At 39.4% G+C, this 26,668-nt stretch overlaps 1 protein-coding gene across 3 annotated transcripts in view; it reads right to left on the bottom strand.

Moving 5' to 3' along the window:
• Positions 1-26,668, bottom strand: part of LOC124387626 — a 152,003-nt gene that overhangs the window by 48,132 nt on the left and 77,203 nt on the right. For all 3 annotated transcript variants that reach the window (XM_046852056.1, XM_046852055.1, XM_046852057.1), the window contains exons 3-5: positions 23,441-23,735; positions 20,381-20,500; positions 13,661-13,828 (exon numbers count right to left, since the gene is read on the bottom strand). In XM_046852056.1, coding sequence (XP_046708012.1) covers positions 13,661-13,828; positions 20,381-20,500; positions 23,441-23,735 — 583 coding nt within the window. The remainder of the gene's footprint in view (positions 1-13,660; positions 13,829-20,380; positions 20,501-23,440; positions 23,736-26,668) is intronic.

Genomic DNA, 26,668 nt, shown 5'->3' with positions numbered 1-26,668 from the left:
CTGGACAACTTAAGACAGGTTGGTAACTGCTAGATATGGACATGCCAAAAATTAAACGTACACTGTGTGGTTAAACAGTTTGTGGAACTCTTTACGACCTTATTCGAATGTTCTCTAGATTGTTTCCACAAATTTGAAAACCATACAACTGTATAGAAAGTCTTTGTATGTCTTTGTCTAAGGGGTCTTTGTCTTTGTCTAATTGGGGAGTGGTAGCTCCAGTGGTTAAGGCACTGGATTACTGATCGGAAGGTCAGGGGTTCAAGCCCCGGTATCGCCAAGCTGCCACTCTTGGGCCCTTGAGCAAGGCCCTTAACCCTCTGTGCAGGGGCGCCGTATCATAGCTGACCCTGCGTTTTGACCCCAGCTTCCAAGCAAAACTGGGATATGCGAAGAACAAATTTCACTGTGCTGTAATGTATATGTGACAAATAAAGGCTATTCTATTATATCTTCTTCTAACTCTAAACCGTAGCTTTACAAATTTCAGCATGACAATGATACTGTGCTTAATTTACATTTACAGCAATCGGCTCTTGTGACAATGATCTTATTCATAAAACTGAGCAGTCGAGGGTTATGGGTCTTGCTCAAGGCCCCAGCAGTGGCAATTTTGTAGTGCTGGAATTTGAACTCACGACCATTCGATCAAAAGTCTGACATCTTAACCACTGAGCTGATACGTCCCTATAAAGCAAGATTCATGTTTGCCAAGGTTGGAGTAAAAGAAAACACAGCCCTAAACCTGACACCAATCACCTTCCTCTTGCTTGACATCAGTGCAGGACCTCGTTATTACCAACGAATGTGGGGCAAATGGCCATAGCATCACTCCTAAATGTGAAAAAACTGCCTTTCCAGAAAAGGAATAGTGGGGAGTGGGCTTAAATCTGAAATGAGATGATGATGGTTTTGCCCTATATTGTGTATTGCAGTATATTATATAGTACTTTCTGAATTTAAACTGTTTAAAGTTTAGATTCTGTATTTATTTATGGTATATGGTATAGTATATAGCATGTATAGAATATAGTATAGTTTTCTACTATTTATAGTATCGTTTTTGTATCTGAAACTATTTGAAATCTTCTTGCTTGACATTACTGCCTGACCTCACCATTGCCAACAGCTGTGGGGCAAATCACCATAGCATGACTCCCAAATGTAGCAAACTGTGTTTCCAGAATATAAATAGTGGAAAGTCGAGCTAGATCTGTGATGTTCGGAATGTGATGTTCACTAAGTTTTGGCACAATATTATTTTTTCAGTACTATATATAGTTTCTGAATGGTGAAACTATATATATATATATATATATATATATATATATATATATATATATATATATATATGTACACATTTCTACTATTTATATCATTTTTGTATCTGAAACTATCTGAAATGTTCTTCAGAATCAGTGCATGACCTCACCAAACAACTGTGTGGCAAATCGCCATAGCATGACTTTAAAATGTAGCGAACTGCCTTTCCGATTCACAGGAAAGGAGAGGAGTGGGACTAAACATCTAATTTCTAAGTTTTGTTCCTATATGTTTATTTTAAGTATAATATATAGTAATTTCTGTATCTATGTATAGTATATAGTCTAACATACAAAATTTATAGTATATAGTATACATTTGTACTATTTATTGTCCTGCTTGACATCAGTGCATGACCTCACCATTGCCAACAAATGTGGGTCAAATCACCATTGCATGACCCCCAAATGTACTGAACTGTTTTTTCAGAATATGAATGGTGGGGAGTGGTACTAAGTCCGGAATGAGATTTTGGTCCTGTGGTATATTTTCAAAACAATATATAGTAGTTTCTGTTGGTGAAGGGTTTCACAGGTTGTGACACAAATAACACTTGAAAAATCTTATTTCATATATCCACACATATCTGGAGAACATTCTCTCGAGTGTCCGGGTTATGCATCACTGATCCCTGAAATCACTGCACCCCACTGCTTTAGAGAATAAGGTTGGAGGTTTATTTGGCCTGCACCTGAAGTCTTAGAATTAATCTGGAATTTTGAAGTTCACTCAAGCGGATCTTCCCTCTCTTTCTCTGGGTGTTTACAAAGGCTACTCATGTGTTCCCAGCATCCCTTGCATTTTCTCGGAGAGAACAAGCAGCAGGCTTGCGGTCGAGTGTCAGAGACATCCGTGGTGCCATATACAACAGCTAAGTTCATCAGAGTGATGCAGGCACCCTGCTGAGCGAACTCACATTATAGTAGAAATGACTGCTCTCACTCTGTCCGCCTCGCTCTCGCTCGCTCACTCGCCTCCCTGCCAAGCCGCTGAACAATGGGAATCACTTTAACTCCTGTTATTCTGCAAGAAGGCGTTCTGCCAGGCTCTGACAAGGGAAGAGAAATCATTTGCCACCTTCCCCTTAATGCCCCTTTTGCTCTGCAAAGGAAAAACGTGCAGTCCGCTGATGTATTCTACCGATTACGGGGCTTTTTCCCTTTAAAAATCGCTGAGTAATAGACAATGTCAGCCTAACTACATTTCTCAGGTCAATATTAATTCAGTTCGTATCAATTTTCACCCACTGCAGAGTAGGTGTTGTATAGACTAGTCGGGTACACTATGGAGGGCGCTGCCAAATAGCCAGGCAGTTGGAAAAACCGTGATTTAGATGGTAAAATAATAATAATTAAACAGGCATATGATACAGAGGCAGTATATGTACTTTGTTTGCAGCCAATTTCATTTACAGCATTTGGAAGATGCACTTGCAAATAGCAATTATCGTATTTATATGTTAAAGTTTCTCAAAATCCCAGCAGTTGATGCTTGGTTAAAACCATGCCAGTACCATTACCAGTCTGAAATTTTTTTTTACCAGTTACTGTTGCAGCTGTTGTTTAGTGGTCAAGGCTCTGGTTGAACCCCCAAGCCCCACTACTTCTAAGTTAGACTTTATCATTAAGCTTTATGAAGTATTTGGGGTTTTTTTTGTTTTGTGTTAATTTACTAACTGCTTAGTCAGCACAACTCCTGATCCTCCTGATCCTTCACCCGTTGCCATTCTACTCTCTGACTACTTGCCCTTGAGAGTGAATTTATGTTAAACCCCCATGCCCCCAAAAGGCACTACCAGTTACTCCCACTGATCCTTTCTTCAGTTGCCTGACTTTAGAAAAAAAAGGTGTTAAAGCATTACCACAGCCTTACACGGCTTTAGGGACCAATCCGGAAAAGTGTGCTGTATGATTTCATGAGCATTTTTTTTTTTATCAACCTGCTGATCCCCTACAGATCCCCTTCAAAACAGTGGACAGGGAGCCAGGGAGCCAGGGAGCCAAATAAATTCTCCACTCTACTTTTTGAATCGGACCAAATCATCAGCACCACCGGGGGGAGTGCCGTTTTAAAGCAGCAAGATCCGGAACTAATTCTGATTCAAATTATAATGTCAGTGTAGCCATGACATGGAAGTGCGTCTCTCCTCCCTCTCTCACCTTCCCTTGTGAATCCTTTATGCCTGAATGCCTGGCCCTTGGACTGCAATTTTATGCATTCTAACAAGTAATCTTTAATGCATCACAGACCACTGGGAGTATCTCAAACCTTGGGTAGGATCCTGGGACAAAACATACATTAAACATTCAACCAGCTCGAAATTTTCGTGAACCTGCAATGGAATTAACTGGAATAATACACTGGAATAATACACTGACCAGGCATATACTTATATTAACGCCCCCAAAAAAGTCCTGACACATTGTGCATTACAGCATTAACTTCTTCAGCAATTGTGGTCTGTTGGATCAGACCACACAGGTCAGCCTTCGCTTTCCACATGCATCAATGAGCCTTGGTTTACCTCTGTCCCTTCCTTGGACCACTTTTGATAGATACTGACCATGCAGACCGTGAACAGCCATCAAGTGCTGCAGTTTTGGAGATGCTCTGATCGAGTCGTCTAGCATTTACAATTTGACCCAAGTCAAACTCGCTCAAAACCTTACGCTTGGCCATTTTACCAGCTTTTAACAAATCAACTTCGAGGACAAAATGTTCACTTGCTGCCTCATATATCCCACCCACTAACAGGTGTCATAATGAATTTTCCTTGTTATTTCCTTTACCCATCATAAAGTTTGAATGTCATATTGCCTGACATGAATGAAATGTCATGAATGAACTCAAAACCCACAACCCAAAGTCCAAGCTGTTGCATTGCAACCCCTACATGTTCTGGTTTCTATTAGATATGATGGAGTCTACCTGTGTCACAAGATCTATTTCTGTAAAATCCATCGTTTGTTAAAGAGCATATCTAAATAAAGAATAATAATAATACATTTTATTTAAAGGCATATTTCCAAATGCCCTAGGGCACTGTACAATTGTGTGATAATCATAGAAATCAAGACAAACAACAAACAAATGAGTTTTAAGACATGACTTCAAACAATGAATTGCCATCATGATCCAATAGAAGGTCCTGGGCATTGCTTTAGAAAAACTATTATCTATCAATGGTTATTTATTATCTCACACATTGAACATACCACACAACCATCAATAAATTAATAAAAAAAATGCGTGGCAGCAGACCCTAACCCTTACTCTAACCCTAGATGGCACTCTACAAACCAATGAGTGGCCAACACAATAATGATAAAAAGTTTAGTGAGTTTATCACACAATCTTTTAAAGACCATATCACACAGCGAAGCATAGTGGTGGCAGTATTACGATATGAGGATGTTTTTTCATCAGCAGGGAACAAGAAACGAATCAAGATTGAGAGCCCAACATGTTCCAAAAGACCAGAACGAAGAACCTTCACTTTGTTAATGACTCCATTTCTACAGTGATGGAGCTACGGTGGTGTAAAAGTGTGTGCCCCCTTCCTGATTTCTTATTATTTTGCATTACACTTTAATGTTTCAGATCATCAAACTAATTTAAATATTAATAAAAGAAAACACAAGTGAACACAACATGCAGTTTTTAAATAAAGGTTTTTATTATTGAGGGAAAACAAAATCCAAATCTCCAACTACGCCTTAAAAAGGTGGTTCATGCGCCAAAAAACCTCCAATGTGGCTAAATTACAACAATTCTGCATAGATCAGTGGACCGAAATTCCTCCAAAGTGCTGTAACAGACTCTTTGCAAGTTATCACAAACGCTGTTGCTGCTAAGGGTGGCCCAATCAGGTATTAGGTTTAGGGGCAAACACTTTTTCACAAAGGGCCATGTAGTTTTGGATTTTGTTTTACCTCAATAATAAAAACCTTCATTTTTCACACCATTGTATATCTCAGACTTAGATATGTATTTTCCCTGTCAACTGAGTAATCTATGGGACAAGTACGTCTGACAAAGCGTGAATACCTCTAGAAGAACTCCGTTACACATACAACTTGCCTCCGTCTACAGATTTGTCTCCATCACGAGTGTCTTCAAACATGATTTGAAGCTGAGCTTGTCATCATATTGCCACAGTGTCTTATTTCAACGCTCTTTTGTATTAATCATCGCGCGGACTAGGAGATACGCGCGAGCATAGGGGCGGCAGTGGAAATGAGATTTATGGGCTTATGAGGGCATAAATGTTGCTGTTAATAAATGTGATTTACGACGTTGCCGTGAGCACGCGGTAAGTGTTTTGATGAGTGAGGGGAAAGAGACCCATTTGGGCACTTGTGTTTTTATTTTCGGCGTGAATGATTGGCCCCTGCGATGCTTTTAAAGGCGAGCCAGATGGACGTAGACGAAAAGAACGAGTGGGATGGAGTGATGAAGGGAGAGAATTAGCCTTTTAGGTAAACGACAAAGTTTGCCACCTCTGAGTTTCTTTATCTCGCTTTATTCTCTCAGTGTGTGTGTTTTTAAGTCGAATGCCAGACAGTGTTTGAGTCACACTGCATGTGAGACTAGGATATAATTGTGTGCACGTGTGATAGCCAGATGGAATGAACAGTGCTTGTGTAACAGATGATACAAAAGCATGAGCACTCAGAGACATCCGTCTATAAATGAAAAAAAAGCTCCTGCAGTATATTTGAGCAGATTTAAGTCTGCTTCCTGTTCCTGGCTGTGTGACTGCCACTTTCCAGCCTCTGTGTTTTCTTTGTGCACATCTTCCCTTTTACCTCGTTTCTTTCATTTACTGTCCCTAAGGACAAATTACCGTGATTATCATTTCTCCACTCTATTCTTAAACTCGAGCTGTTCCTCGACTTCCTTCTCTTAACATCCCTCCTTCCTTTCTCTGTCACAGGCTCCAGAGAAATAAACGACTGATACGTAAGAACTCATCGTTCATCTAGTCATCGCGTCGAAAATTCTTATTGGGTCGAGCGGTGTAGTGATCCGTCACAAAATCTGCTTATCTAAGCATCACTAAGCCGACGCAAAGCTCCTCCACATTAGCGCACCAGGCTTGGAACTGGCAACTAAAAACGTTCCTAACGAAGTGTGAAGATTGCGTGTAATTGCCCGATCGGTGGGAAAAAAAAAAACACCCATATAAACAAAAAGAGGTTAGTGTGTTAATAAATGTTTTTATTAAATGAAGACTCTCCTGTCAGAAAGAGTCGACACTTCGTAGGATGGTATTACAGCTAATATGGCGTTTGATTAGCCTATCATTTAGTAGCTTTCTCTTATTTTTGGCACCGATAAAACATGGAAAATTGCCAGTATGAAAAATGTTCGGCTCAATGCGTGCGTGCATTCGTGAGCACGGTGCTATTATCGTGGTTGCCAAATCTATGTTTTGCAAATGCAACCCATTATGGTTTCCATGGGTTGGAAGATCCTGTGTAACCTGCTTTAGAGCTCAATCCTACTATATATGAATGTGAATGCAGACTGCAAAACCAGGCCTCCTCACATCACCCACCCATCTACCTCAGGACCTGACTTTAGACGCTCCAAAAACCAGTAGAACATCTTCCAAGAAGAATGGAGGTTACTATAATAGCAAATGGGGACTAAATGTGGAATGGGAAGTTCAAAATTAGAAATCTTATTGTAAGCTGTGTAACTTCAACAGCTTCATTAATACATTCACATTCTCTTTTAATCACTATTCATTCAAATAAATGTAATCTTATTGCACTGTAAATAAGTGATAAAGTGAAGCATTATTTTTACCCATTCCGTCAGATTTAACACTGCAAACCTCAACAACATTTGATTTATCTTTATCAATGAGGTTAAGTGACCATGGTATGAGAAGGACAGTGGTGGACAGTAGCAAAGCAAATGCAATTCGTCACTGTAATTAAGTAGCTTTTTCACGTATCTGTAATTTACTCAATTATTTCCATTTGGGGAGAATTTTACTTCACTACATTTGAAAGTTAAATATCATACTTTTTTTCTAAAATACCTTTTGCTAAATCAGTCATTCCTTCAAAAGAAGGTTTGGGTTCATGAATAGAAATCAATCAGTGTTTAGCTCATTAATATCATTCTATTCATAGATCAGTGTGCTGAGAGTCACATTAGAGTCTTTTCACATAAACTAAGATCAGCGAAGAGACTTGTGTCAAAAATGATAATAGGAACATTATAGTCATAATAAATCATAGTACTTTGGATACATACATACTTTCTTTCGGCTTCTCCCATTAGGGGTCGCCACAGCGGATCATCTGTATGCATGTTCGATTTGGCACGTTTTTACGTTGGATGCCCTTCCTAACGCAACCCCCCTCATTTATCTGGGCTTGGAACCGGCACTAAGAGTGCATTGGCTTGTGCAACCCTAATGGCTGGTGTTGGTTCCCTGACCAGGAATCGAACCCGTGCCGCAGAGGTGAGAGTGCCGAATCCTAACCACTTTGGATACTTAAGTGTATTTAAAAGCAAATACTTTTGTACTGTTACTCAAATGAAAATTTAAAGGGAGCACTGTATCTCTACATGGTTTTTGTACTTTGTCCATCACTAAAGCAAGATTATCTACTGTTTGTATGAGGAGTCGTTTTATTGTAATATGTTCTGCTTCATATCAGGAGGCTTTTCACCTTTGGATCATGCATTGAAATGACAAAGCACACCCTGATTATTGCTTCCATGATTCTTCATTGTATAGGCTTTGATCACGTCAAACTGTCACGTATTGAAGTGAAAGTTTTACACGACACGGCTAAATGCATCTTGGAAGACTTCAAATATGAATCTATTTTGGCAGAAAACTTGTTACCAGGTTAAACTTTTTATTTTCTTGCTTTTGCTTTATTGTTCCCACCAAAAACATGTTATTTTTCACTTGGATTATTACATTAAAGGTATAAAAAAAAAAAATAAAATAAAAAAAAAAACATGTGAGGCAGAATTGACCTTGCAGGTTTTGGACCACTTTTTTTTCTTTTCTTCAAAAGCCATTTAAAGTAATCGAGCAGAATTGCAAGGAGGCCGCCTTTGATCGTGTTATAAAATACCTGCAAGCACAATTTGAGATATCTCGAGAAGAATGATGGATAAGGTGAAAGCGATATATCCTGTTAGGCCGAGAAAGAAACATAAGGTAAGCTCAGAAAGAAAGAGCGAGTAACAGACTGAGAGTGAGAGAGTGAAAGAAAGAGATATTATGGGACTCCAGAGGAGGTTTAAACTGCAGGGAAGCTACCATTCCTCACAGAAATGCATGGTTTGTTTTGTTTTTCTACAGAAAAAAGATGACTGAAGAAGGGAGAATGGCACTATGTTTAAAATGTTCAAACATGATGCCTGATAGAAAAGCATGAAAAATGGTTCAAAGGCAAATCTCGACTAATGCGCCCTTAATTCTGTCATGTCTCGTTCCATTAGGACCCTCGGCCCTTGTACTACTTTCAGATCAATCTTATTCCGGCACCGTCTTAAGCAATCTGACAGAAAGTCAATTAATTGTGAAGTGCTTTTCGGGGAAAGGGGGTGACCTTTTGCGCAAATTTCATTTCTGACCAGAAGAGAAGTCGTCCAAACCCAGACCTTAAATACTAAAGTATTTACAGGACAATGCATGATACAATGCAACTGATCATCCCAACCTCAATTTTATAAAAACAAAGCTATTCTGACATTTTGCAAAGGTAGGGGGTGGCTTGAAGGTCTGGATGTAAATTTAGTATATAAATATATACTTAAGTCCTCAGATGCCATAATGTGCACTGGGTGGGCTTGATGGCTTACTTGCAGTTTCTGTAGAAGTTTTGTAACGGGGTTGGGTTGCAAGCCAAATGCCCACCCTATTCCTTTCGAAGCCAGGCTTGGGACCATCCATTGGTACCTTATCTTCATTCCCACAAATGAGCACCCATTGGGGGTTAAGCGCCTTGATCAAGAGCCTAAAAGTGGCAGCCTTGTGTGGCCGGAACTCAAACCCACAAGCCCCGGACCCAAAGACCAATGCCTTCACCACTTGGCTAGCACCTCCCAATACATAATACGATGTCCTATTTATACACATTTGCCCAGGTTCTTGTGACCCAGGAACATATCTTCCATGATAGTACTGGGTCAGACCCATTGGTTGAGTACCTCTGTACAAAGGACTGTTTATCACCATCTAATTCTAGCTCAGGTTTAGACAAGTACTGTACATATGCGCTTTTCCTTGAGCTCTTTAAATATCTCCTTTCTTTAAAATTCAGTTCCAGGCAAAAGACCACGAATAGAGGAAATATTTACTTCACTGCATACTAATCATCCATATCTGGTTTTTTTTCCCTTCCTTTTTCTGAGGACACTTTAACCCTCGTGTTTTGTTCATTACTTAGTAATTCAGGTCAAATAAACTCAAAAAGAAAATCTTCTCCTCCTTGGGGGCAGGTGCATAAACAAGTAAGAAATGGCAAAATGTGATGAAATAAGTTGCAAATAAAATTGGTAACATAAATTGCTGTCACTCCAAAGATGACACTAAATTACCGCTGAACATCTAAGTACTTTTGGCAAATGCCTGTTTCAAGGATGACTTACAATTATCTTGTTTATACTGAGCAGATGAGGGTTAAGGGCCTTGTTTAAGCGGCTACCAGTGGCAGTTGGCTGGTTTTGTGATTTAAACTTATGGCCTTTTAACCAAAAAATCTTTAACACTAACCTGCCATGTCCCCAAGGTCCTTTACGATTGAGCAAACAATTTCCCCATTACTTGACCTTTGTTAGACTTTTCCACCAAAAATACCCCATGACCCCTGACAGCTACATGTTTATAACAAAATGAACCTTTATTGACAATAATGGAATATTGGGTCAGATAGATTATTAGGATTCCTGAAAGCAACCATTAAAATCCTTGTATGATGGTGGTTTAATAAACAAAGTTCGAAAGCACTGCAATTTTTGACATGTCTGACGATGAACATAACCCTTTAAAAAAAATGCAAACCTACAGGTACTATAGGCCCACCAGGTTATTCACTACACTTTTCCAAAGTGCCCCAACAGCATAAAAAAAGTTTAAACACATTTAATAAACATTGAAAAAGTGCATGAATTCAAGTAAGTACACATTCTGTATATTAAACATATAAATAGTTTAAATAGGTGAGGGCAATGGAGTGGCATGGGGTGCTCACTGTATCCTCCACCTACCCACCCTGTTGGTTGTGCCCTAGGCGATAAAAACAGTGCTGCAAATGTAAATTAAAACTGTCAGAAACAAAAGAGCTACACATCCAGTGAGTCCTAGAACATTTTCAGGCTCATTAAAAGTGCCAGTTGGTTTCTGTCACCTTCATTGATGCTGCCACCAAAGAAGCTACCAGCGTAATAAGAGTCAATTCCATGACAGTGACCCCTTGATCAAATAGCTCTGGTCTAATCTGGCCTTGCCTCTACAGCATGGTAGTCTTGCCAGTAATATATTGTAAGGAGTTCAGGAAGGATGAATTGGCACCTATCAGGTTAGCTATAATGTATTCAGTATTCAATTATCCAATAGATCAATCATGTGATATCAGCAGAAAAAATACCTTAGCAGAACTATTCTTCTTGGCAGAATTGCTTAAGATGATTAGTTCTTGACAGGTCTTAACACTGATTCTTAACCAGATTAATATCTCACCTTTGACAATGAGTCATTCCAACATAGCTTTTACAATATGCTTAGAGTCATGGCCCTCTTAGAACACTAACCTAAAAAAAACTCCGACCCAATTCTCTTAAATGTTTTCATCAAGGATTGTCCTATATTTATCTCCAACCATTTTCCACTCAACCGTGACCAGTTTCCAGCTGATCAAAAGCATCTCCTCAGCATAATGCTACCACCCCCATGTTTCACTATAAATAGAATTCTCAGACAGATACAGGTCAAGTGCTTCAGGTACTGTTTAAGTAACTGCTGATCTCCTGAGATATTTATGCAAAATCAATACACTTTCTTGTGCAAAACATGACTAAAGAGGTTTGAGCTGACAGGAAGACCACAATAATTCAAATAACCACTCGTAACATATGTGGCGAGCAGCAAAGCATTTGAGAACACACAACACATCCAACCTTGATGGTTGAGTACAGGTTATGATAGCAGAAGGCCACATCGGGTTTCAGGTCCTGTCAGCTAAGATCAAGAATATGAATGTTTGGAAATCTTTCTTTGCATATCCAAGCGATGTTGGGAAGCTGGGATCAGAGTGTAGGGTCAGCCATGATACCGCACCCCTGGAGCACAGAGGGCCTTGCTCGAGGGCACTGAGAGTGGCAACTTGGCAATTACAGGGCATAAATCCCCGTCCTTCTGATTAGAAACTTAGAGCCTTAACCAACACATGTCTGCATGAGTTTAAAAACTGATGGTTCAAGATTAGCTGTTTGAGCCAGTGTAGGGGTCTTACTTTCAAATGCCATTTGTGCATGAACTTCCAGAAATCATAAGATGTTTAGGACATTTTTAAAATCTGCAAGAAAACCCTCTTTTTGCATATCGTCCTAGGACACTTTGTCGAGGATATATTTTGGGTTATTAATTGGCACTTTTTTTATACTAAGACAGACAGCAAGAGAGAGAGCGAGAGAAAGATCGAGAAACTAGAAAAAGGCCAAAATTTGCAATGCATTCAGTCCTCCAGCCCCACAAGGGCATCGGCATTGTCATAGTCCTAAAGAAAGCAAAGCCTCTTAGCCATGCCTGTTTGTCAGAGCATGTCCTACATGAGCTTCTACACATTCACAAATGGTGTGGGTGAATAAAAAACATAGTATAAAGAAACTACCAGAGAAAAGACTACAATAGGATGCATTTGCCTCTGTGTGTGTGAATAACCATACTGTGTATGAACAACGCATTGTCATAGCATCCTATTATCTGAACTAAGTTTGCTACATTTGTCTATTAAGGATTTAACATACACATACCAGTATACACTGGTTTGCATAAGTATTTACCCCCTCTTGAACTTCCCTACATTGTGTAATTTTACCCAATGTCACTGTTTTCCGCACTCACTCTATTTGCCCATGCTGGCTTGCGTTGCAATGCACTTTCACATCACATTCTCAAGATTCAAAGCCATGTGTGTATATGTGCTTGTTTTCTCTAATGTCTCAATCCCTGTCCTGTCATTGGTCCTCATGTTCACTTGTCTCATTCGCATCTGTCTCTACTTCCATGTATAATTCATAGGTATATAAATACCCCTTTGTTGCCATCATGCCTTTGACAAGTATTACAGCCAGCTTGATGCATATACCAAACCTTTGTTTTATGTTCCATGTTTAGCTGTATTTTGTTCTCACCTCTGGCTTCTCTGGAAAATACAGCTGTAAGTCTATTGTCTCTTAATCAACATTGCACTTCTGGAATCTTCTCCCCCCTCCTGTAGGTAAAATTGCTCAAGTCCTGCAGTTTTAAACTCTTGATTCAGATTCCCCACCAAACTGCAATCTCACCGTTTTACCCAGGAACCATTCCACCACCTTTGCTGGTGAGGACCACTCTAGGGTACCTTTTAGAATATGATCAGAGTCATTGTTCTGTTGGCCATCAAGAGCCTTTGTCTTAGACCAGAGTTTCTCACAGATTTTCATCAAGGACTTGCCATCCATCTTCCGCTCAACTGTGACCGGTTTTATCTTGATGAAAAGCATCCCCACAGCATAAGGCTACCCCTGCCATGCTCTACCATGGTAATGATGTTCTCAATATGACAAACAGAGACAGTAGATTCCAGTTAGTGATTTGTGATTTGAAAAGTCCATCTCAACAGTATAGTAAATGATTTTCAGCAATATTTCATCCTTAATTTTTTTATTACTTGAATATTGGGGTCTGTTTTGGTAGATTCCAGCCATATAATCTCAATAACACTATATGGATAAAAGTTTGTGGCGATCTGGTTGTATAATTGGGCTTTTTGAACATCCCATTTCTCATGTAGTAATCAGGGGGACTGATGTTGGAGAGGTGAGAAGGCTTGGGGTGGACTCAGCATTCTGATTCATTCCAAAGGTGTTAAGTAGGGTCAGGGTCAGAGCTCTCTAGCAGGAGATCTTCCACTCCAACTCATGTAAAGCATATCTTCAAAGAACCGGCTACTAAATTTAATGATACTACATTCAATCACATCCTATACAATTGTATGCTTCTAACTTTGTGATAACAGTTTGGGGAAGAACCATATACGATTGAAAATGCCAGGCATCCCTGTATTTTTGTCCATAACAGTCTGTTAGTACTCACTCTGGGTGAAATGCGGAGGATTGTCATTGACATCTGTCAGTTTCACGGTAACCGTAGTGGTTCCGGAAAGCCCTCCGAGATGGCCGCCCATGTCTTTAGCCTGGAGTACTACGAGGTACTGATCCTGGGTTTCTCTGTCCAAATCGGGGACTGCCGTACGCAAGATTCCTGTGAAAAAAAAAAAGAAAGAAAGAGAAAACAATATATATGTAAATTCAAAAACACTTTTGCTAGGCTCTTGAGTGAAGTTTTTAACCCTCAACTCAATGCTTGAGTTCCATTCCACCTCACTTGTACAGTGTGACAGATAAAATCGTCTACACCAAGCGTCCATGTCCTATAATTTTCCTTGCACTGCCATTATAGTGTCACTACTAAACCCTAACTTTTTTTTTCCCTTTCGACACTAAATAGCTTCCATTTCGGCCTTGATATAGGTTATAAAACGCCGTACCATTATGCGTGTTAATGAGCACGTGAACGAGTATACCATGAAATGTTTTAAAGCCAACAAGACAAAGGCAATGATGTGCCCTGAACGTAGGACAGAATGAGGTTAATTATGCTTGATTAGAATTCAAAACCTTTCAAGAACTGAAAAAAAGAAAAGAAAAAAAGCGTTTTAGCATGGGGTTCAGAAATGTCAACAAAATTAATTAGGTTTCATTAGGCGGCTGAACGGAATGGAAACACAAAGGGCCGCCCGTTATTCACCGACACACACACACACACACACACACATACACACACACACACACACATAACACCCAAAGTAATATAGAAACATAGACTGAATACAGTAGCACACACAGCCTTGTCAATAATTTTTTTTTCACACATACACACAAAAAAATCGCCACCCCCTTTTCGTCGCTCTGTCATTCTGTCTCGCTGTTCTTCTTAAGCCGCCCCGCTCTCTCTGGCAAAACACACAGACACACACACACAAACACACACACACATACATGCACACTCGCCTCTGTACACCCACACACACGCAAACAAAGCAAACACTAGACTCTGTACAGTTCATACGGCTGCCAGCCAATCACCTAGCAAAACACAGCAACGCACAAGTGGAGTTTTTTTTGTGTTAGAATGGCCTCTCGTTCGTCCTCCTACCAGAAAGAGCTTCGTCCATGTCTTTTCTGACGTCTCTCATGCCTTTCTAGCCTTTCCAATAGGCCACAATGTGACATGGGAAAGACCTGTGGTGAAGTGCGTGGCAGAAAAAACCTTCCCCAAGCGCATGTTATTAATATTTGAAGGGTGTTATAGGGAAAAACATAACATTATGTACCAGAATAAGAAACAAATTGTCAGAAATTGCTGGGTCCCTTGATCTTCTGGGTGAAGAGCCTCAAAGTCAGATCATAAATTATGAACCTGTATGTACTATTACGTCAAACTGTAGTGAATGAGTCATGTGACCATTTATGAGATTGGGGTGATCTAATGCAAATTTGGATCAGAAATAGGACCTTCCAATTTATTTCCATTAATTCCTATGGAATGTTTCTTGAAGATTCACAGAATTAAGCATTTCTTTATACAGTACAGTATTTTTAACGCAATACTGTACTGTATAAAGAATTGCTAAATTCTGTGAATTTTCAAGACACATTCCATTGGAATTAATGGGAATAAACTGGAAAGTCCTATACCAGGGAACGGAAATATGGTTGAAAAACAAAACCTTGAATCATTTCATGTCCAAATATGTGTGTGTTCATGTGAATTACATACATATTACATAAACTAATGTTTAAAACTTGTGCTGTGTGTACGCTGTTACTATGTTAACGTAAAAAAATTGTCATTAAAAAAAATCTGGATTAGTTTCCATGCATGTCAGATTTATATTTATGTTTATATATGATCTAGTTTATATCAATTTCCCTCAAATGTCTAATTGATTTCTGCAAATTCTCATTCATTTCCATAAATTCCTGCTAAGTTTCCAATTTGGAATATTTCCAAATTCCCCAAAGAATGTTGTTTCCTATAGAAAGTTTCTGGAATGTTTCCAGAAGTGTATCTCTGAAATGTTCTGCCCCTTTTGTAACCTTATAAAAAATAAAGAAACTGCAATTAAGGTTCCTTAAATTTTACTTGGCAAATTGTACAATGATTTTATTTTGTACAATTGCAGTCATACAAAGAAATCCTGTAATCAGATACTGTATATTTGTAAAACCTTTCCAGGCTTCTTGGTGGCACATTTAACCACTTTAGGACCCATGATTTAGGCCAAAAATGCACAGAAAGCAAAAAAGAATGCTTAGGAGGGCACGATATGGCACGGTTCAGGAGCTAATATGAGATCTGTTTTACCGCAAGACTGAAGAGCTGACGTGTCGATTACTGAGCGTGTCACGATTGCCGAAACAATGAATTTGACGTGTTTGGCAGCTGAGGAATACCTGAGGTATTACTGTCATTTTTTGCCCCAAATCGCATTGAAAACACGTACGAACCGTGATGAGGGTTATATGGGATGTTAACCATTGTCATATAAAAAATCTGAGAAGTGGGTCTGGGTGCAAATGACTCACAAACCCAAGACAATGAAACGAAATACAAAACAATAGACGTAACAGGAATGTGGGACCAGGAAGCCAACAATCAGCATGAAACGAGAGACAATAACAAGTGAAAGCCAGATTGTTACACGTCGGCACGTGTGTAGAGTTTGTAGAGAACGCCGTCTATAATTGTGACAATGAGGAGGATGTATAGAAATCTGGGATTTTATTCTCCAAACTTTTGGACACTCTTAACCCAGGTTTGATTTTTGGAGAGGGAGGTGCGATTGAGATGGTTTGGACATGTGCAGAGAAGGGGCATGGGGTACATCGATGGGAGAATGCTGAGGATGGAGCCACCAGGAAGGAGCAAAAGAGGAAGACCAAGGAGGAGGTTTATGGATGTGGTGAGGGAAGACATGCAGGTAGTTGGTTTTAAAGAGGCAGATCCAGAGAACAGGGGGTATGGAGACGTATGATCTGCTGTGGTGACCCCTAATGGGAGAAGCCGAATGAAAGAACCAAATGTTGAAAATCCTAATCCTTTTTTTCCTTTGATTAAATTCTGGCAGTGTCAAAAGTTTTCAGACTCTTCCCTGCAGTGTGATTTCTCAGAGGATGACCATCAAACCAAGAACCAATAGGAACACCGAACTGATTAGCACAACTTCAACCCACCTCAGGGAAAATGTGGAAGGCGAATCAGTACAGCAAGACGACAAACTTATTGAGAAATAGAAGGCCTCCACAGTTCTGAGAACATGTTCTACTATATTTGTGAAGATTTGTGCTCATTCAGCCATTGGGGCATTAGTATAGTCAGGTACTGCTGTGGGGTGAGCGTCAGCATTCTAATAAGCAGGTCACTCAAGATCCCCAACCCATTTAAATCATATTTTCATAGAGCATCTTTGGGTCTCCTAGTTCAAGTGATGGGAAAATATCATGCTACTTCATCCAAAGTCATCTTAGTCAATTGTGTGCCTCCAACTTTTGGGAAAAGTCCCAATACTCTACTTCGTAAAGTGTATCTACAACATTCAAGTTTGGGGGGAAATTCAGCTCGGATATTTACAATGGAAATCCATTGAGTAGAAAAACAGGAAGAGTAAGCAAAGCAAAGTCAAATTTTGATTTATTAAGAAATGGGAATTACGCCTTCCCTTGATTCTGTTATTTATTTTCTTATCAGCGCCCTTAATAACAATTGGGTCATTCTTACCAGTTTTTAGAAACAAACAAATAACCTCAAACACACACACACACAAAAACAGATTTCAATATGTAGTCATTTGTTTTTTCCATTCAGACGCAGGTGTGAATAAGTAAGTGCCTTGTACAATCTTTAAAAGAGAGAAATTAGCAGCCAAGTGTTATACAAGATGAGTTAATGAGGTAAAAATGCTTTTTGTTTGTCACATGTGCATTACAGCAGTGGTCCCCAACCTTTTTTGCACCACAGACCGGATTAATGTCAGACAATATTTTCACGGACCGGCCTAAATTCAACAAAATAAAATGATACGACCGGCATAAAAACTGATATTTTCTAAATATAATAATAAACGTGAATCCACTATGTTATTTTTTGTTCATTTTTCTAGCTTGGGGGTTTGAGTTTAGCGGTAATGTATTATGTGTTAGCGGCCGGAGCAGCCCCTTTAAGAAAGTAGCGGATAGAGGTAAGACATGTGACCGGACATCAAGAGTGAGTCATAGACAGATGTGGCGGAGAGAATCCGGTAATTTTCCAAAATAAAACATCATTCAGAATCGAATAATAAATAAAACCGAAATAATGTAAGTTAAGTATTCTTTCTGTGCAGCCCAGTACCAATTGACCCACAGACTGGTGCTGGTCTGTGGCCCGGGGGTCGGAGACGACTGCATTACAGGACAGTGAAATTCTTTCTTCGCATATCTCAGTGATGTTAGAAAGGGCCCCTGAAGAACGGAGGGTTAAGGGCCAATGCTCAAGAGCCCAAAAGCGGCAGCTTGGCAATACCGGGGCTCGACCCCCGATCTTTTGAACAGTAACCCAGATTCTACTGTAAAACCCTGAGATACCACGTCCGTAGATGCAAATAGAAGGTCCACAATAGGTCTTCAATATTAGAAGCAATTCATCCGAGTGACTTGAATCTAATGAATCTGTTCACCAAAATGATTTCTTCAGTGAATAAAAACGCAAAAACAATTGCAGTCGGCGTCATGTGTATTGTGAAAGGTCGCCGCCAATCATTACACATTCGTCAGTTGGGATTCCGTCTCATGTGCAGATTTAGAACTCCTCCAATGTATTAAATTCTCTTCAGAGCATGGCTCCACCCATTACTCCTCTTGTTTAACCAGCAAAGGATCCAGCGTTTCTATGCATTTTGAAAAAGTATGAAAAAGTAGGGAATTTAATTTGAGTGATTTACAGGTCTAGGTTAGTATGTGGAAGAAAATATAAAAGAATTGTATTTCATACTATTGCTCTTCTTGGTTTTCTAAAATATAAAATTAATAATTTTTTTTCTAAAACAAAGGCCATGTCTACCGCTAATCTGGACGCATTCGAAAATGGCGTTTTCATCTAAAAACTCTCCTCGTCCACGCTTTTGTTTTCAATCGTTTCCTAAAAGTTGTTCATCCACACTGAAACATCTGAAAACGCTTTTATTCCTGTACCGTGCATGAACAAAAACGGAAGACTCCTCGACCCAGTGACATTTCTGCCTAGTGTTTAATTGCTTTTCCGGTCTTTGAAAACCCAATGACTACAAATGTGTCGGTTTTTGGAAAGAATCCATTTTCACAGTCCACACTGCGACGTGAAAACAGCGTTTTCAAATTGATCCGCTTTGAAGGGCTTTGGTTTTTAGAAAAATAATTTTGACTTTTTTGACAAAAAAAAAAAAAAAAAGTCTAAGTTTGGACGGAATGCCAAAACAGAGAAAAAATATGCGTTTTCGAATGAGAACATATTAGTTTGGACATGGCCATTTGTGGAGTTAGGAGCAGACTCTCAGTGCTACCAAAAGTTTGGTGCTAGATGGGATCTGCATAGTTGACAGTACAGTGCCTTTGACCATGTGACTAAACACATGGAAAACATCAGAGATTCCGATTCTGACAAACATCAGAGATTATAGTTGGAATTTAAACTCATTATTTCAGATGTTAAATATAGTTTTTAAAATCTTAAGGCAATTCTGCATATTTGAGTCTGGAAAAGTGTTGAATTTTGAAATGAAAAATGTGTAGGAATGTTGAGGATCACAATCCAAACTTATCCAAACGTCTCCTTCATTCGTTTAGTTCACAACCAAAGGTTGTACCAGTCCCAGTTTGAATTAATCACAAAACTAGTCCCCAGAACTGGTATCTTAGCTCCCATCATTCACATGCTTTTTTCAGTCATCGAAATTTGAGTCAGTACATGGCAATGACCACTAATGATCAGTCAAAAGCACTCAAATGAAGTAACACAGCTAAATTTATTGAATTCATTCGTGATTCTAAATGCAGTCAAGGTACCCTGCTGACCTTAGCAAGTATGGATCAGGTTCTCTTACTGCTACAGCTTGGGTTTGGTCCCCAAATTGGGGGGTTGGGTATCCTAGTACTGGTCCTAACATTTGGATAATATTGGAGGATTGTGTATCTGGAACAAAACCAGTCTCAAATCAAATATAGAGCCCAGTAATTATAAAACATTATACATTATAAAATATACTATATAGTAAACGTATGGGACATCTGACTTTCCCAGTTATATGTGGCTGTTACCAAGCTGTTACCACAAAGTTGGAGGAACACAATTATATATGATGCCACTGGATGTGGCAGATTAAAATTGTCCCTTCACTTGAACTAGGATACCCAAATGTATTCCAGCATGACAATGCCGCTGTAAACAAATTCAGCTCCATGAAGATATGGTTTTCAAGGATTGAGATGTGGAAGGTTGTAGAGCTGTAGAGCTCTCATCTCAGTCCTACTAAACCTGACAAAATGGAATGCTGACTGCACCCCAGGCCTTCTCAAATCACCTACCTTAGTATCTAACACCCTTGTGGCTCTCCATAAAATCCAGAGGAACATCTTCCCAGGAGAGTGAATGTTATACTAAAAGCAAACGGAGACCATGGGATGCTCAAAAAGCTGGTGAAAATGAAAAAAACAAAGTGACGGAAAAGAACAGACTCACCTGTCTGTGGGTCCACCGAGAAATGAGGCTGGCCTTGCACTAGTGTGTAGACCAGACGAGCACTGTTCCCATAGGTGGGGTCGTCAGCATCAGTTGCTGTCACCTGAACAATGGATGTGCCTGGGAACGCAAACAAAAGAAAGAGTGAGCAAGTGAAAGAGAGAGAGAGAGAGAGAGAGAGAGAGAGAGAGAGAGAGAGATAGAAGGCAACATCAATACGGAACAATTCACAGCATTCATCCAGCAAGTCCTGGTCACCGTATGACAACTGACCTCCGGAGACCGAATTTTATACAGGCTGACACATTGACCCTGCTTTCCCTCAAGTAGATTCATTTTTTCCATCCTTTTTGTCATTTCTAACCAAATACAAATGCGATAATACAGGACGAATGATATTTAAACAGATTCAAATACCACCCTTGACCCTGTCGCCAGTTCACAACTGTTCCTTCCTTGATCCACTTTGGATAGATACTGAGCACTGCAGACTGGGAACAGCCCACAAGAGCTGCAGTTTTGGAGATGCTCTGACCCAGTCGTCTAGCCGTCACAATTTGGCCCTCGTCAAACTCCCTCAAACCCTTGCGCTTGCCCATTTTTCCTGCTTCTAACAAATCAAGTTTGAGGACAAAATGTTCCCTTGATGCATAAATGATCCCACCCACTAACAGGTTCCATGATGAAGAGATGATCAGTGTTATTCATTTCACCACTCATATTGTTATAATGTTTGCCTAATCGGTGTAAGTTGAAAAGTGGGACGCTCGACTTTTCCAGCCAAATGTGCTTCATTGCCAAACAACGGCCTTGTGGATACAGTCAAGTCTATGAGGATATGATTTCCATGGGTTGGTGTAAGTGGAGGCTTAAAAGGGGCCTCCTAAACTGTTCTGACCTTAACCCTACTCAAGACCATTTGGATGAATTGGAACACTGAGTCCACCCCAATGCCTCGTCACCCCACCTACGTCAGTACCTAAATTTGTTAAAGCCCTTGTGGCTAAATAAACCTCCACAAGCACACTCCAATAGCAAGTGGAACACCTTCCAAGAAGAATGGAGACCAAATGGGGACTAAAGAAGAGTCATACAAATCGTATGGTGTCCTGTGTCCATAAAGTATACGTGTGATTGTAGACGGTATATTTTGGAAGATTTGTTATCAGAGTTGTGATGTACATTATATATACAAAAGTGAGTGGACACCTGACCATACCAAGATTGTAAGATTGTAACATTGTGGAGATTTGTGTTCATTCAACCACAAAAAGGTTAGTAAAGTCAGATACCGATGCAGGTGAGTTGAGGTGAGGAGGCCTGGAATCCAGTCAGCGTTCACATTCATCGGTAGATTTGAGGTCAGAGGTCTATAGCAGGAGATCTTCCAGTTCAAACAATAGAAACCATATCTTCATGGAGCTGGTTTTAGGTACATTGTCATGCTGGAACAGGTTTGGGCCTCCTAGTTCATGTTTGGGTAAAATTTCATGGTTCTTAATCCAAAGACAATTGTTTTCCCCTTAACACTTTGAGAAAGAAGCACATATAGCTGGAAAAATTCAAGTGTCACAATATTTTTAACCATATAGTGATGTCAAGAAACTAGACACCATGCAGACAGTGCCTCCACTTCTACATGCACTTCTCTTCCCAATGTTTATTTTTTATTTTTTTTACAATGCTTACAGAAAGACGATTAAAAAAGCAATAGTTGTTAAAAAACTAATTTGTACAAATGTAAGTAAGGCCACGCCCACTTCTGCTTCCACGACACATACAAATTGATGGAGCTCTACGCGAATACAGACGTGCACAATTCATCCCTTTCATCTCCCTTTTTTTCCTTCCCTAATTCGCCATCCCTAATTCCAGCTCGCATTCGTTTTCAATCTCTCGGTTCCTTGATTCCCATCCCCCTCTCCCCCTGTCCCGCCAATCCCTTGACCCTCGCTCATTCCCACATATCTTTTCTATCCTCTATCCCTGACAGTTATAGACGTTTTTTCCTTTACCCCCTCCCCTTTTAACAGCCCAACAAATAAATCATACCCTAGCATCCATCATGTAAGGAATGGAAATTGGTGGGGGAAAGAAGAAATATATATATATATATATATATATATATATATATATATATATATATATATATATATATATATATATATATATATATATATATATATATGTGTATGGTTGGAAGAAAAAACACATTTTCCTATGGGGCATTAGCTGACAAGCTAGGAGGAAAGAAGGGATTTGTGGGCACAGCTGTTGCCGCTTTCTTGACAACAGAGACCTGACAGTGTCATCTGGAATGAGCGCTGGGCAGGGCTGCTCTGATTACTGATCTATCACAGGTACTTAAGCAGCAGAGCGACATAAATGGAAAACTCTGGAGCGTGAGAAAGGGAAAGGGAAAGGAAAAGAGAGAGAGACTGTTTTGATTCACACCGCTACAGGATAATCAGACAAGCAGATCAAAAAACTGATGTGTCACGGCGAGGTTGACGCAACATTTACACAAACACGGAAATCTGTGCACATTCAGCTCGAGAAAAGACCGGCACATGATGTCGCCGTTTTTCGACCCGTTAATGCATTCAGACGGGATGAAACGTCGCAAATTGAATAGAACTAGGCACGGAATTTTTTTTTTCGATCGTCAAAAAAAAAAACGGAGCATTCAGCACGCGTCAGATTTTGCGGGATGTTTTTTTTCCTCCCTCAAACATGAATTCAATTCATTAAGTGCTAAAGTAGTGCAAACATGTCTTTGAGCACAGAGGCATATAAATGAAATATTATAACTTGAAAGATAAATATTTCTGTTTCACCAAACTTAGGAGTTTATTCAGGATGCAAAACTTACTTCACAGAGCAATTCGTGTGTTTTTTTTTTTTTTTTTACACAGCTCCGGCTGACGGATGCCGGAGCGCCGACCTTATCAGCGCTCTTGCGCCGGATATATAAATCCGTCTGTTTTAAATCCCAGCACTAATGTGGGAACGTTACACGGATGGCCGGCCTTGACACCTGACCTTCCCCAGTGCAGTTACCTATGTTGGCCATCTCAGAGACGGTGGCGCTATATGGCCCATCTTCAAACACAGGTGGATTGTCGTTGATGTCCTGCACCCTGATGATGAACTGGGAAGAGGGCTCCAGGGCACGCTCAGTCTGGCTGTCTGTTGCCGTGGCGATAAGCCTGTACTCGTCCTTCTCCTCCCTGTCCAAGGGCTTGGTCACATGAATGTTGCCTGTCTTTTCGTCGATCACGAACACCGACCCCGCCCCTTCGCCTCGGAGCACGTACTTGGTGCGCCCATCCCCTCTGTCCATATCCGTGTGCAGCTAAAAAAAAAAAAAAAAAAAAAACACAGGAAGAGGTGGAAGAATTAGACCTAAAACACAAGCCAGATGGATGAAGTGAAAACATCTTGTATTAAAAAATATGTGGTTTTTTTTGGCCTTCAATCAAGCAACATTGTGTCAATACAAGTTCTGGGATTCAATCAGCAGAAAACATGCAAATTTGTTGAACAAAAATAATAAAAATTCGTTTTCCGACTGAGGGAAATAGATGAAGGCTTAGCATTGATTGATTCATGGTAATTGAAGCAAACGTTCATTAAATTCAATGCTCTGTTAGCGACTTTTTCATGCTTTGAAGTGAATATGAATCGTATATATACAAATATATGAAATATTCCCAGCCTCATTATCGGTGCTCCTGGATTAGGCGCTGGATTCGACTAAACCGTGTGACTTTGAAGGAAGTATGTTACAAGAAAAAAAATTCATTAAAAAAAAAGATTGTTAAATTTGACGGTAATAGGCTAAAAAACGATATTTGTCACAATGGCGGGATGAAAGAGTTCCGAGATCCCTCATGAGAAATAAAGCTACAGTGATATTAACAGGCGGAATTGGAAAAAAAAACGTGTCTGAATAAGTGTTAAAGGACATCTTTTTTTGTACTTGTGGTCTCACGTAGTGTCAAATCTATTTTTCAACAAACTATAGACACAAGATTCGTATGTACTTTTCTGAACATCCCATTCCACATTTACCTCCACTCTCATCTTCTGGTAAAAGGTTCCACTAGATTTTCTATTGTGCCCAATGTTGACACTGATGTAGGTTTGGTGAGGAAACCTTGGGTGCAATCAGTGTCCCAATTCATCCCAAAGGTGTTGAGTAGGGTTGAGGTCAGAGCTCAATAGAAGGTCACTCAAGATCTTCCACCCCAACCCGTGTAAACGTAGGTTAAGTAGCTCAGTTTGTACACCGGAGCATTGTAATGCTGGAATTCCGTCTCACCATGTGAATCTCGTTATCTGTTGGTTGAGTCTGAATTCGAATCTCTAAGTCTGGGATGTGATTATATCAAATCCTTAAGTCTCAGATGGTGCAACCCAGTCTTGATCCAGTAATGGATTCCCACCACCAGAACCCTCATTATCAAATCTTGTAACCTCTTCGTTGGTGGAAATGAAATGACAAGATTAATCGAGGTCATCTTCTGATTCTCCAATATTTGAGACAATATCCATTTTTAAAAAGCTATACATAAATATAAATAAATTGAATTGGATTCTACCACATCCTAAGACATCATATATAATTGTGTGGCTCCAAACTTGTGGAAAAAACTATCACGTTAACGCAAATTCATTTTAACGGCACTAATTTTATTAACGCAACAAGCATTTCTGGTTGACCAATTTGGATTTTTTTTTTTTAATAAATAAATATAACGGGCACAATTAAAACCAACGCAACACGTGTTTATTCACGACGTCCTTTCGTTACTCAGAAATGATTTCATGAATAAATAAACTCATATTTAATCACGTAACATTTGTTTTACTGACGCTGATCCGCCAATTAAAACCGTCCATGTGGAAACATAGCAAAATTTCCGCTTGATGATTTACATCATTCAAAACACAATAATTTGTCTTCAGTTTGGTTTCAATAATAATAAACATACATTGGCAGAAAGCTTAAATAAAAATGTGATCAAGTGATTAATCACGAGATAACTCATGACAATCATACAATTAATTGATTGATTTTTTTGAAAGAAGAGAATCCCATCAAAATCATATATGCACCATTAACTCCAACTGAAACCCCTAAAGGGGTTCAGATTTTTTGGCACCAAAAAAAAAAAAAAAAAACTTTAGCGCTGAAGTACGAATCAGTGTTCAGGTAACAACAGAAAGTGACAGCATTATGGCATTATGCAGCTTCACATGCGAGTAATTGACAGTGCGCTGTGTCAGTCTTCTCCAGATCGGCGCTAGTCCAAGGCTGGGGAAGGTTTATGTATAGCTTTCCCACAATCAAGCTTCAGGGCTCATGCTCAGTGCTCCGAGGGGATCAGTCCGCCCTGAGCATCAGCATTCGTTCTCATTACCACTCATACGTGGCCAGAATGTGTCTGCCGGAAAAAGGCGCCCCGTAATAACACGACTCCCTACAGAAATGTGACATTGCGAGCTTGGAAGAAAAATGGGAACTGGGATGGCAGCGTTTCAGAAGCATCCATGTGTGGAAACAGCTAAGCACATTTCCCTCAATGGATCCAGAGGGGGAATTTTTTGAAATCTAAATATTCACTGTGTGTGTATATATATATATATATATATATATATATATATATATATATATATATATATATATACACATAGTAGTACAGTGGAACCTCAATACACGCGACCTTGACACTCACGACCTCGATAGTTTGTGACTTTTTATCTGAAAAATCAGATTTTTTTCGAAATGCCTCAAAAGTTCTAAGTAACATTTCATTAGTTTGTACTAAAAATTTATATATATATATATATATATATATATATATATATATATATATATATATATATATATATATATATATATATATGTTTTACAGATAACATGTTTATGTTTTTTTAAAAAGCTTTGTCATCTTACCGTACATTTTCCTTTGCTAATATGCTAACTCTCAAACATACGAATGCTCTCTAAATAAAAACGTTTTTTGCTCCGGTTTTGAACAATCGCTAAATTATGGTATGTTATTTTTTTTTATTATTGCACTTAGCTTTACTCGTGTAATTTCTTTGTTAAAGGTTTTTATTGATGGGTTGATGTCTTCTGTTATCTCTTTTTTAAAATCTATAAATTAAATCTCTTAGATATGTACATTTTGGTAGGAGTGTCCGTGTTATCTTCTGGCTCTGCCTTATAGTTATGCTGCCATAGCTAGTCTTGCCGGAGTCCCCAAGTTGCATTTGATC

Source organism: Silurus meridionalis, chromosome 6 (assembly GCF_014805685.1).
Source record: "Silurus meridionalis isolate SWU-2019-XX chromosome 6, ASM1480568v1, whole genome shotgun sequence".
Lineage (NCBI taxonomy): Eukaryota > Metazoa > Chordata > Actinopteri > Siluriformes > Siluridae > Silurus > Silurus meridionalis.
The sequence above is the reverse complement of the archived record's forward strand: the minus strand, read 5'-3'. Positions and strand labels throughout refer to the sequence as shown.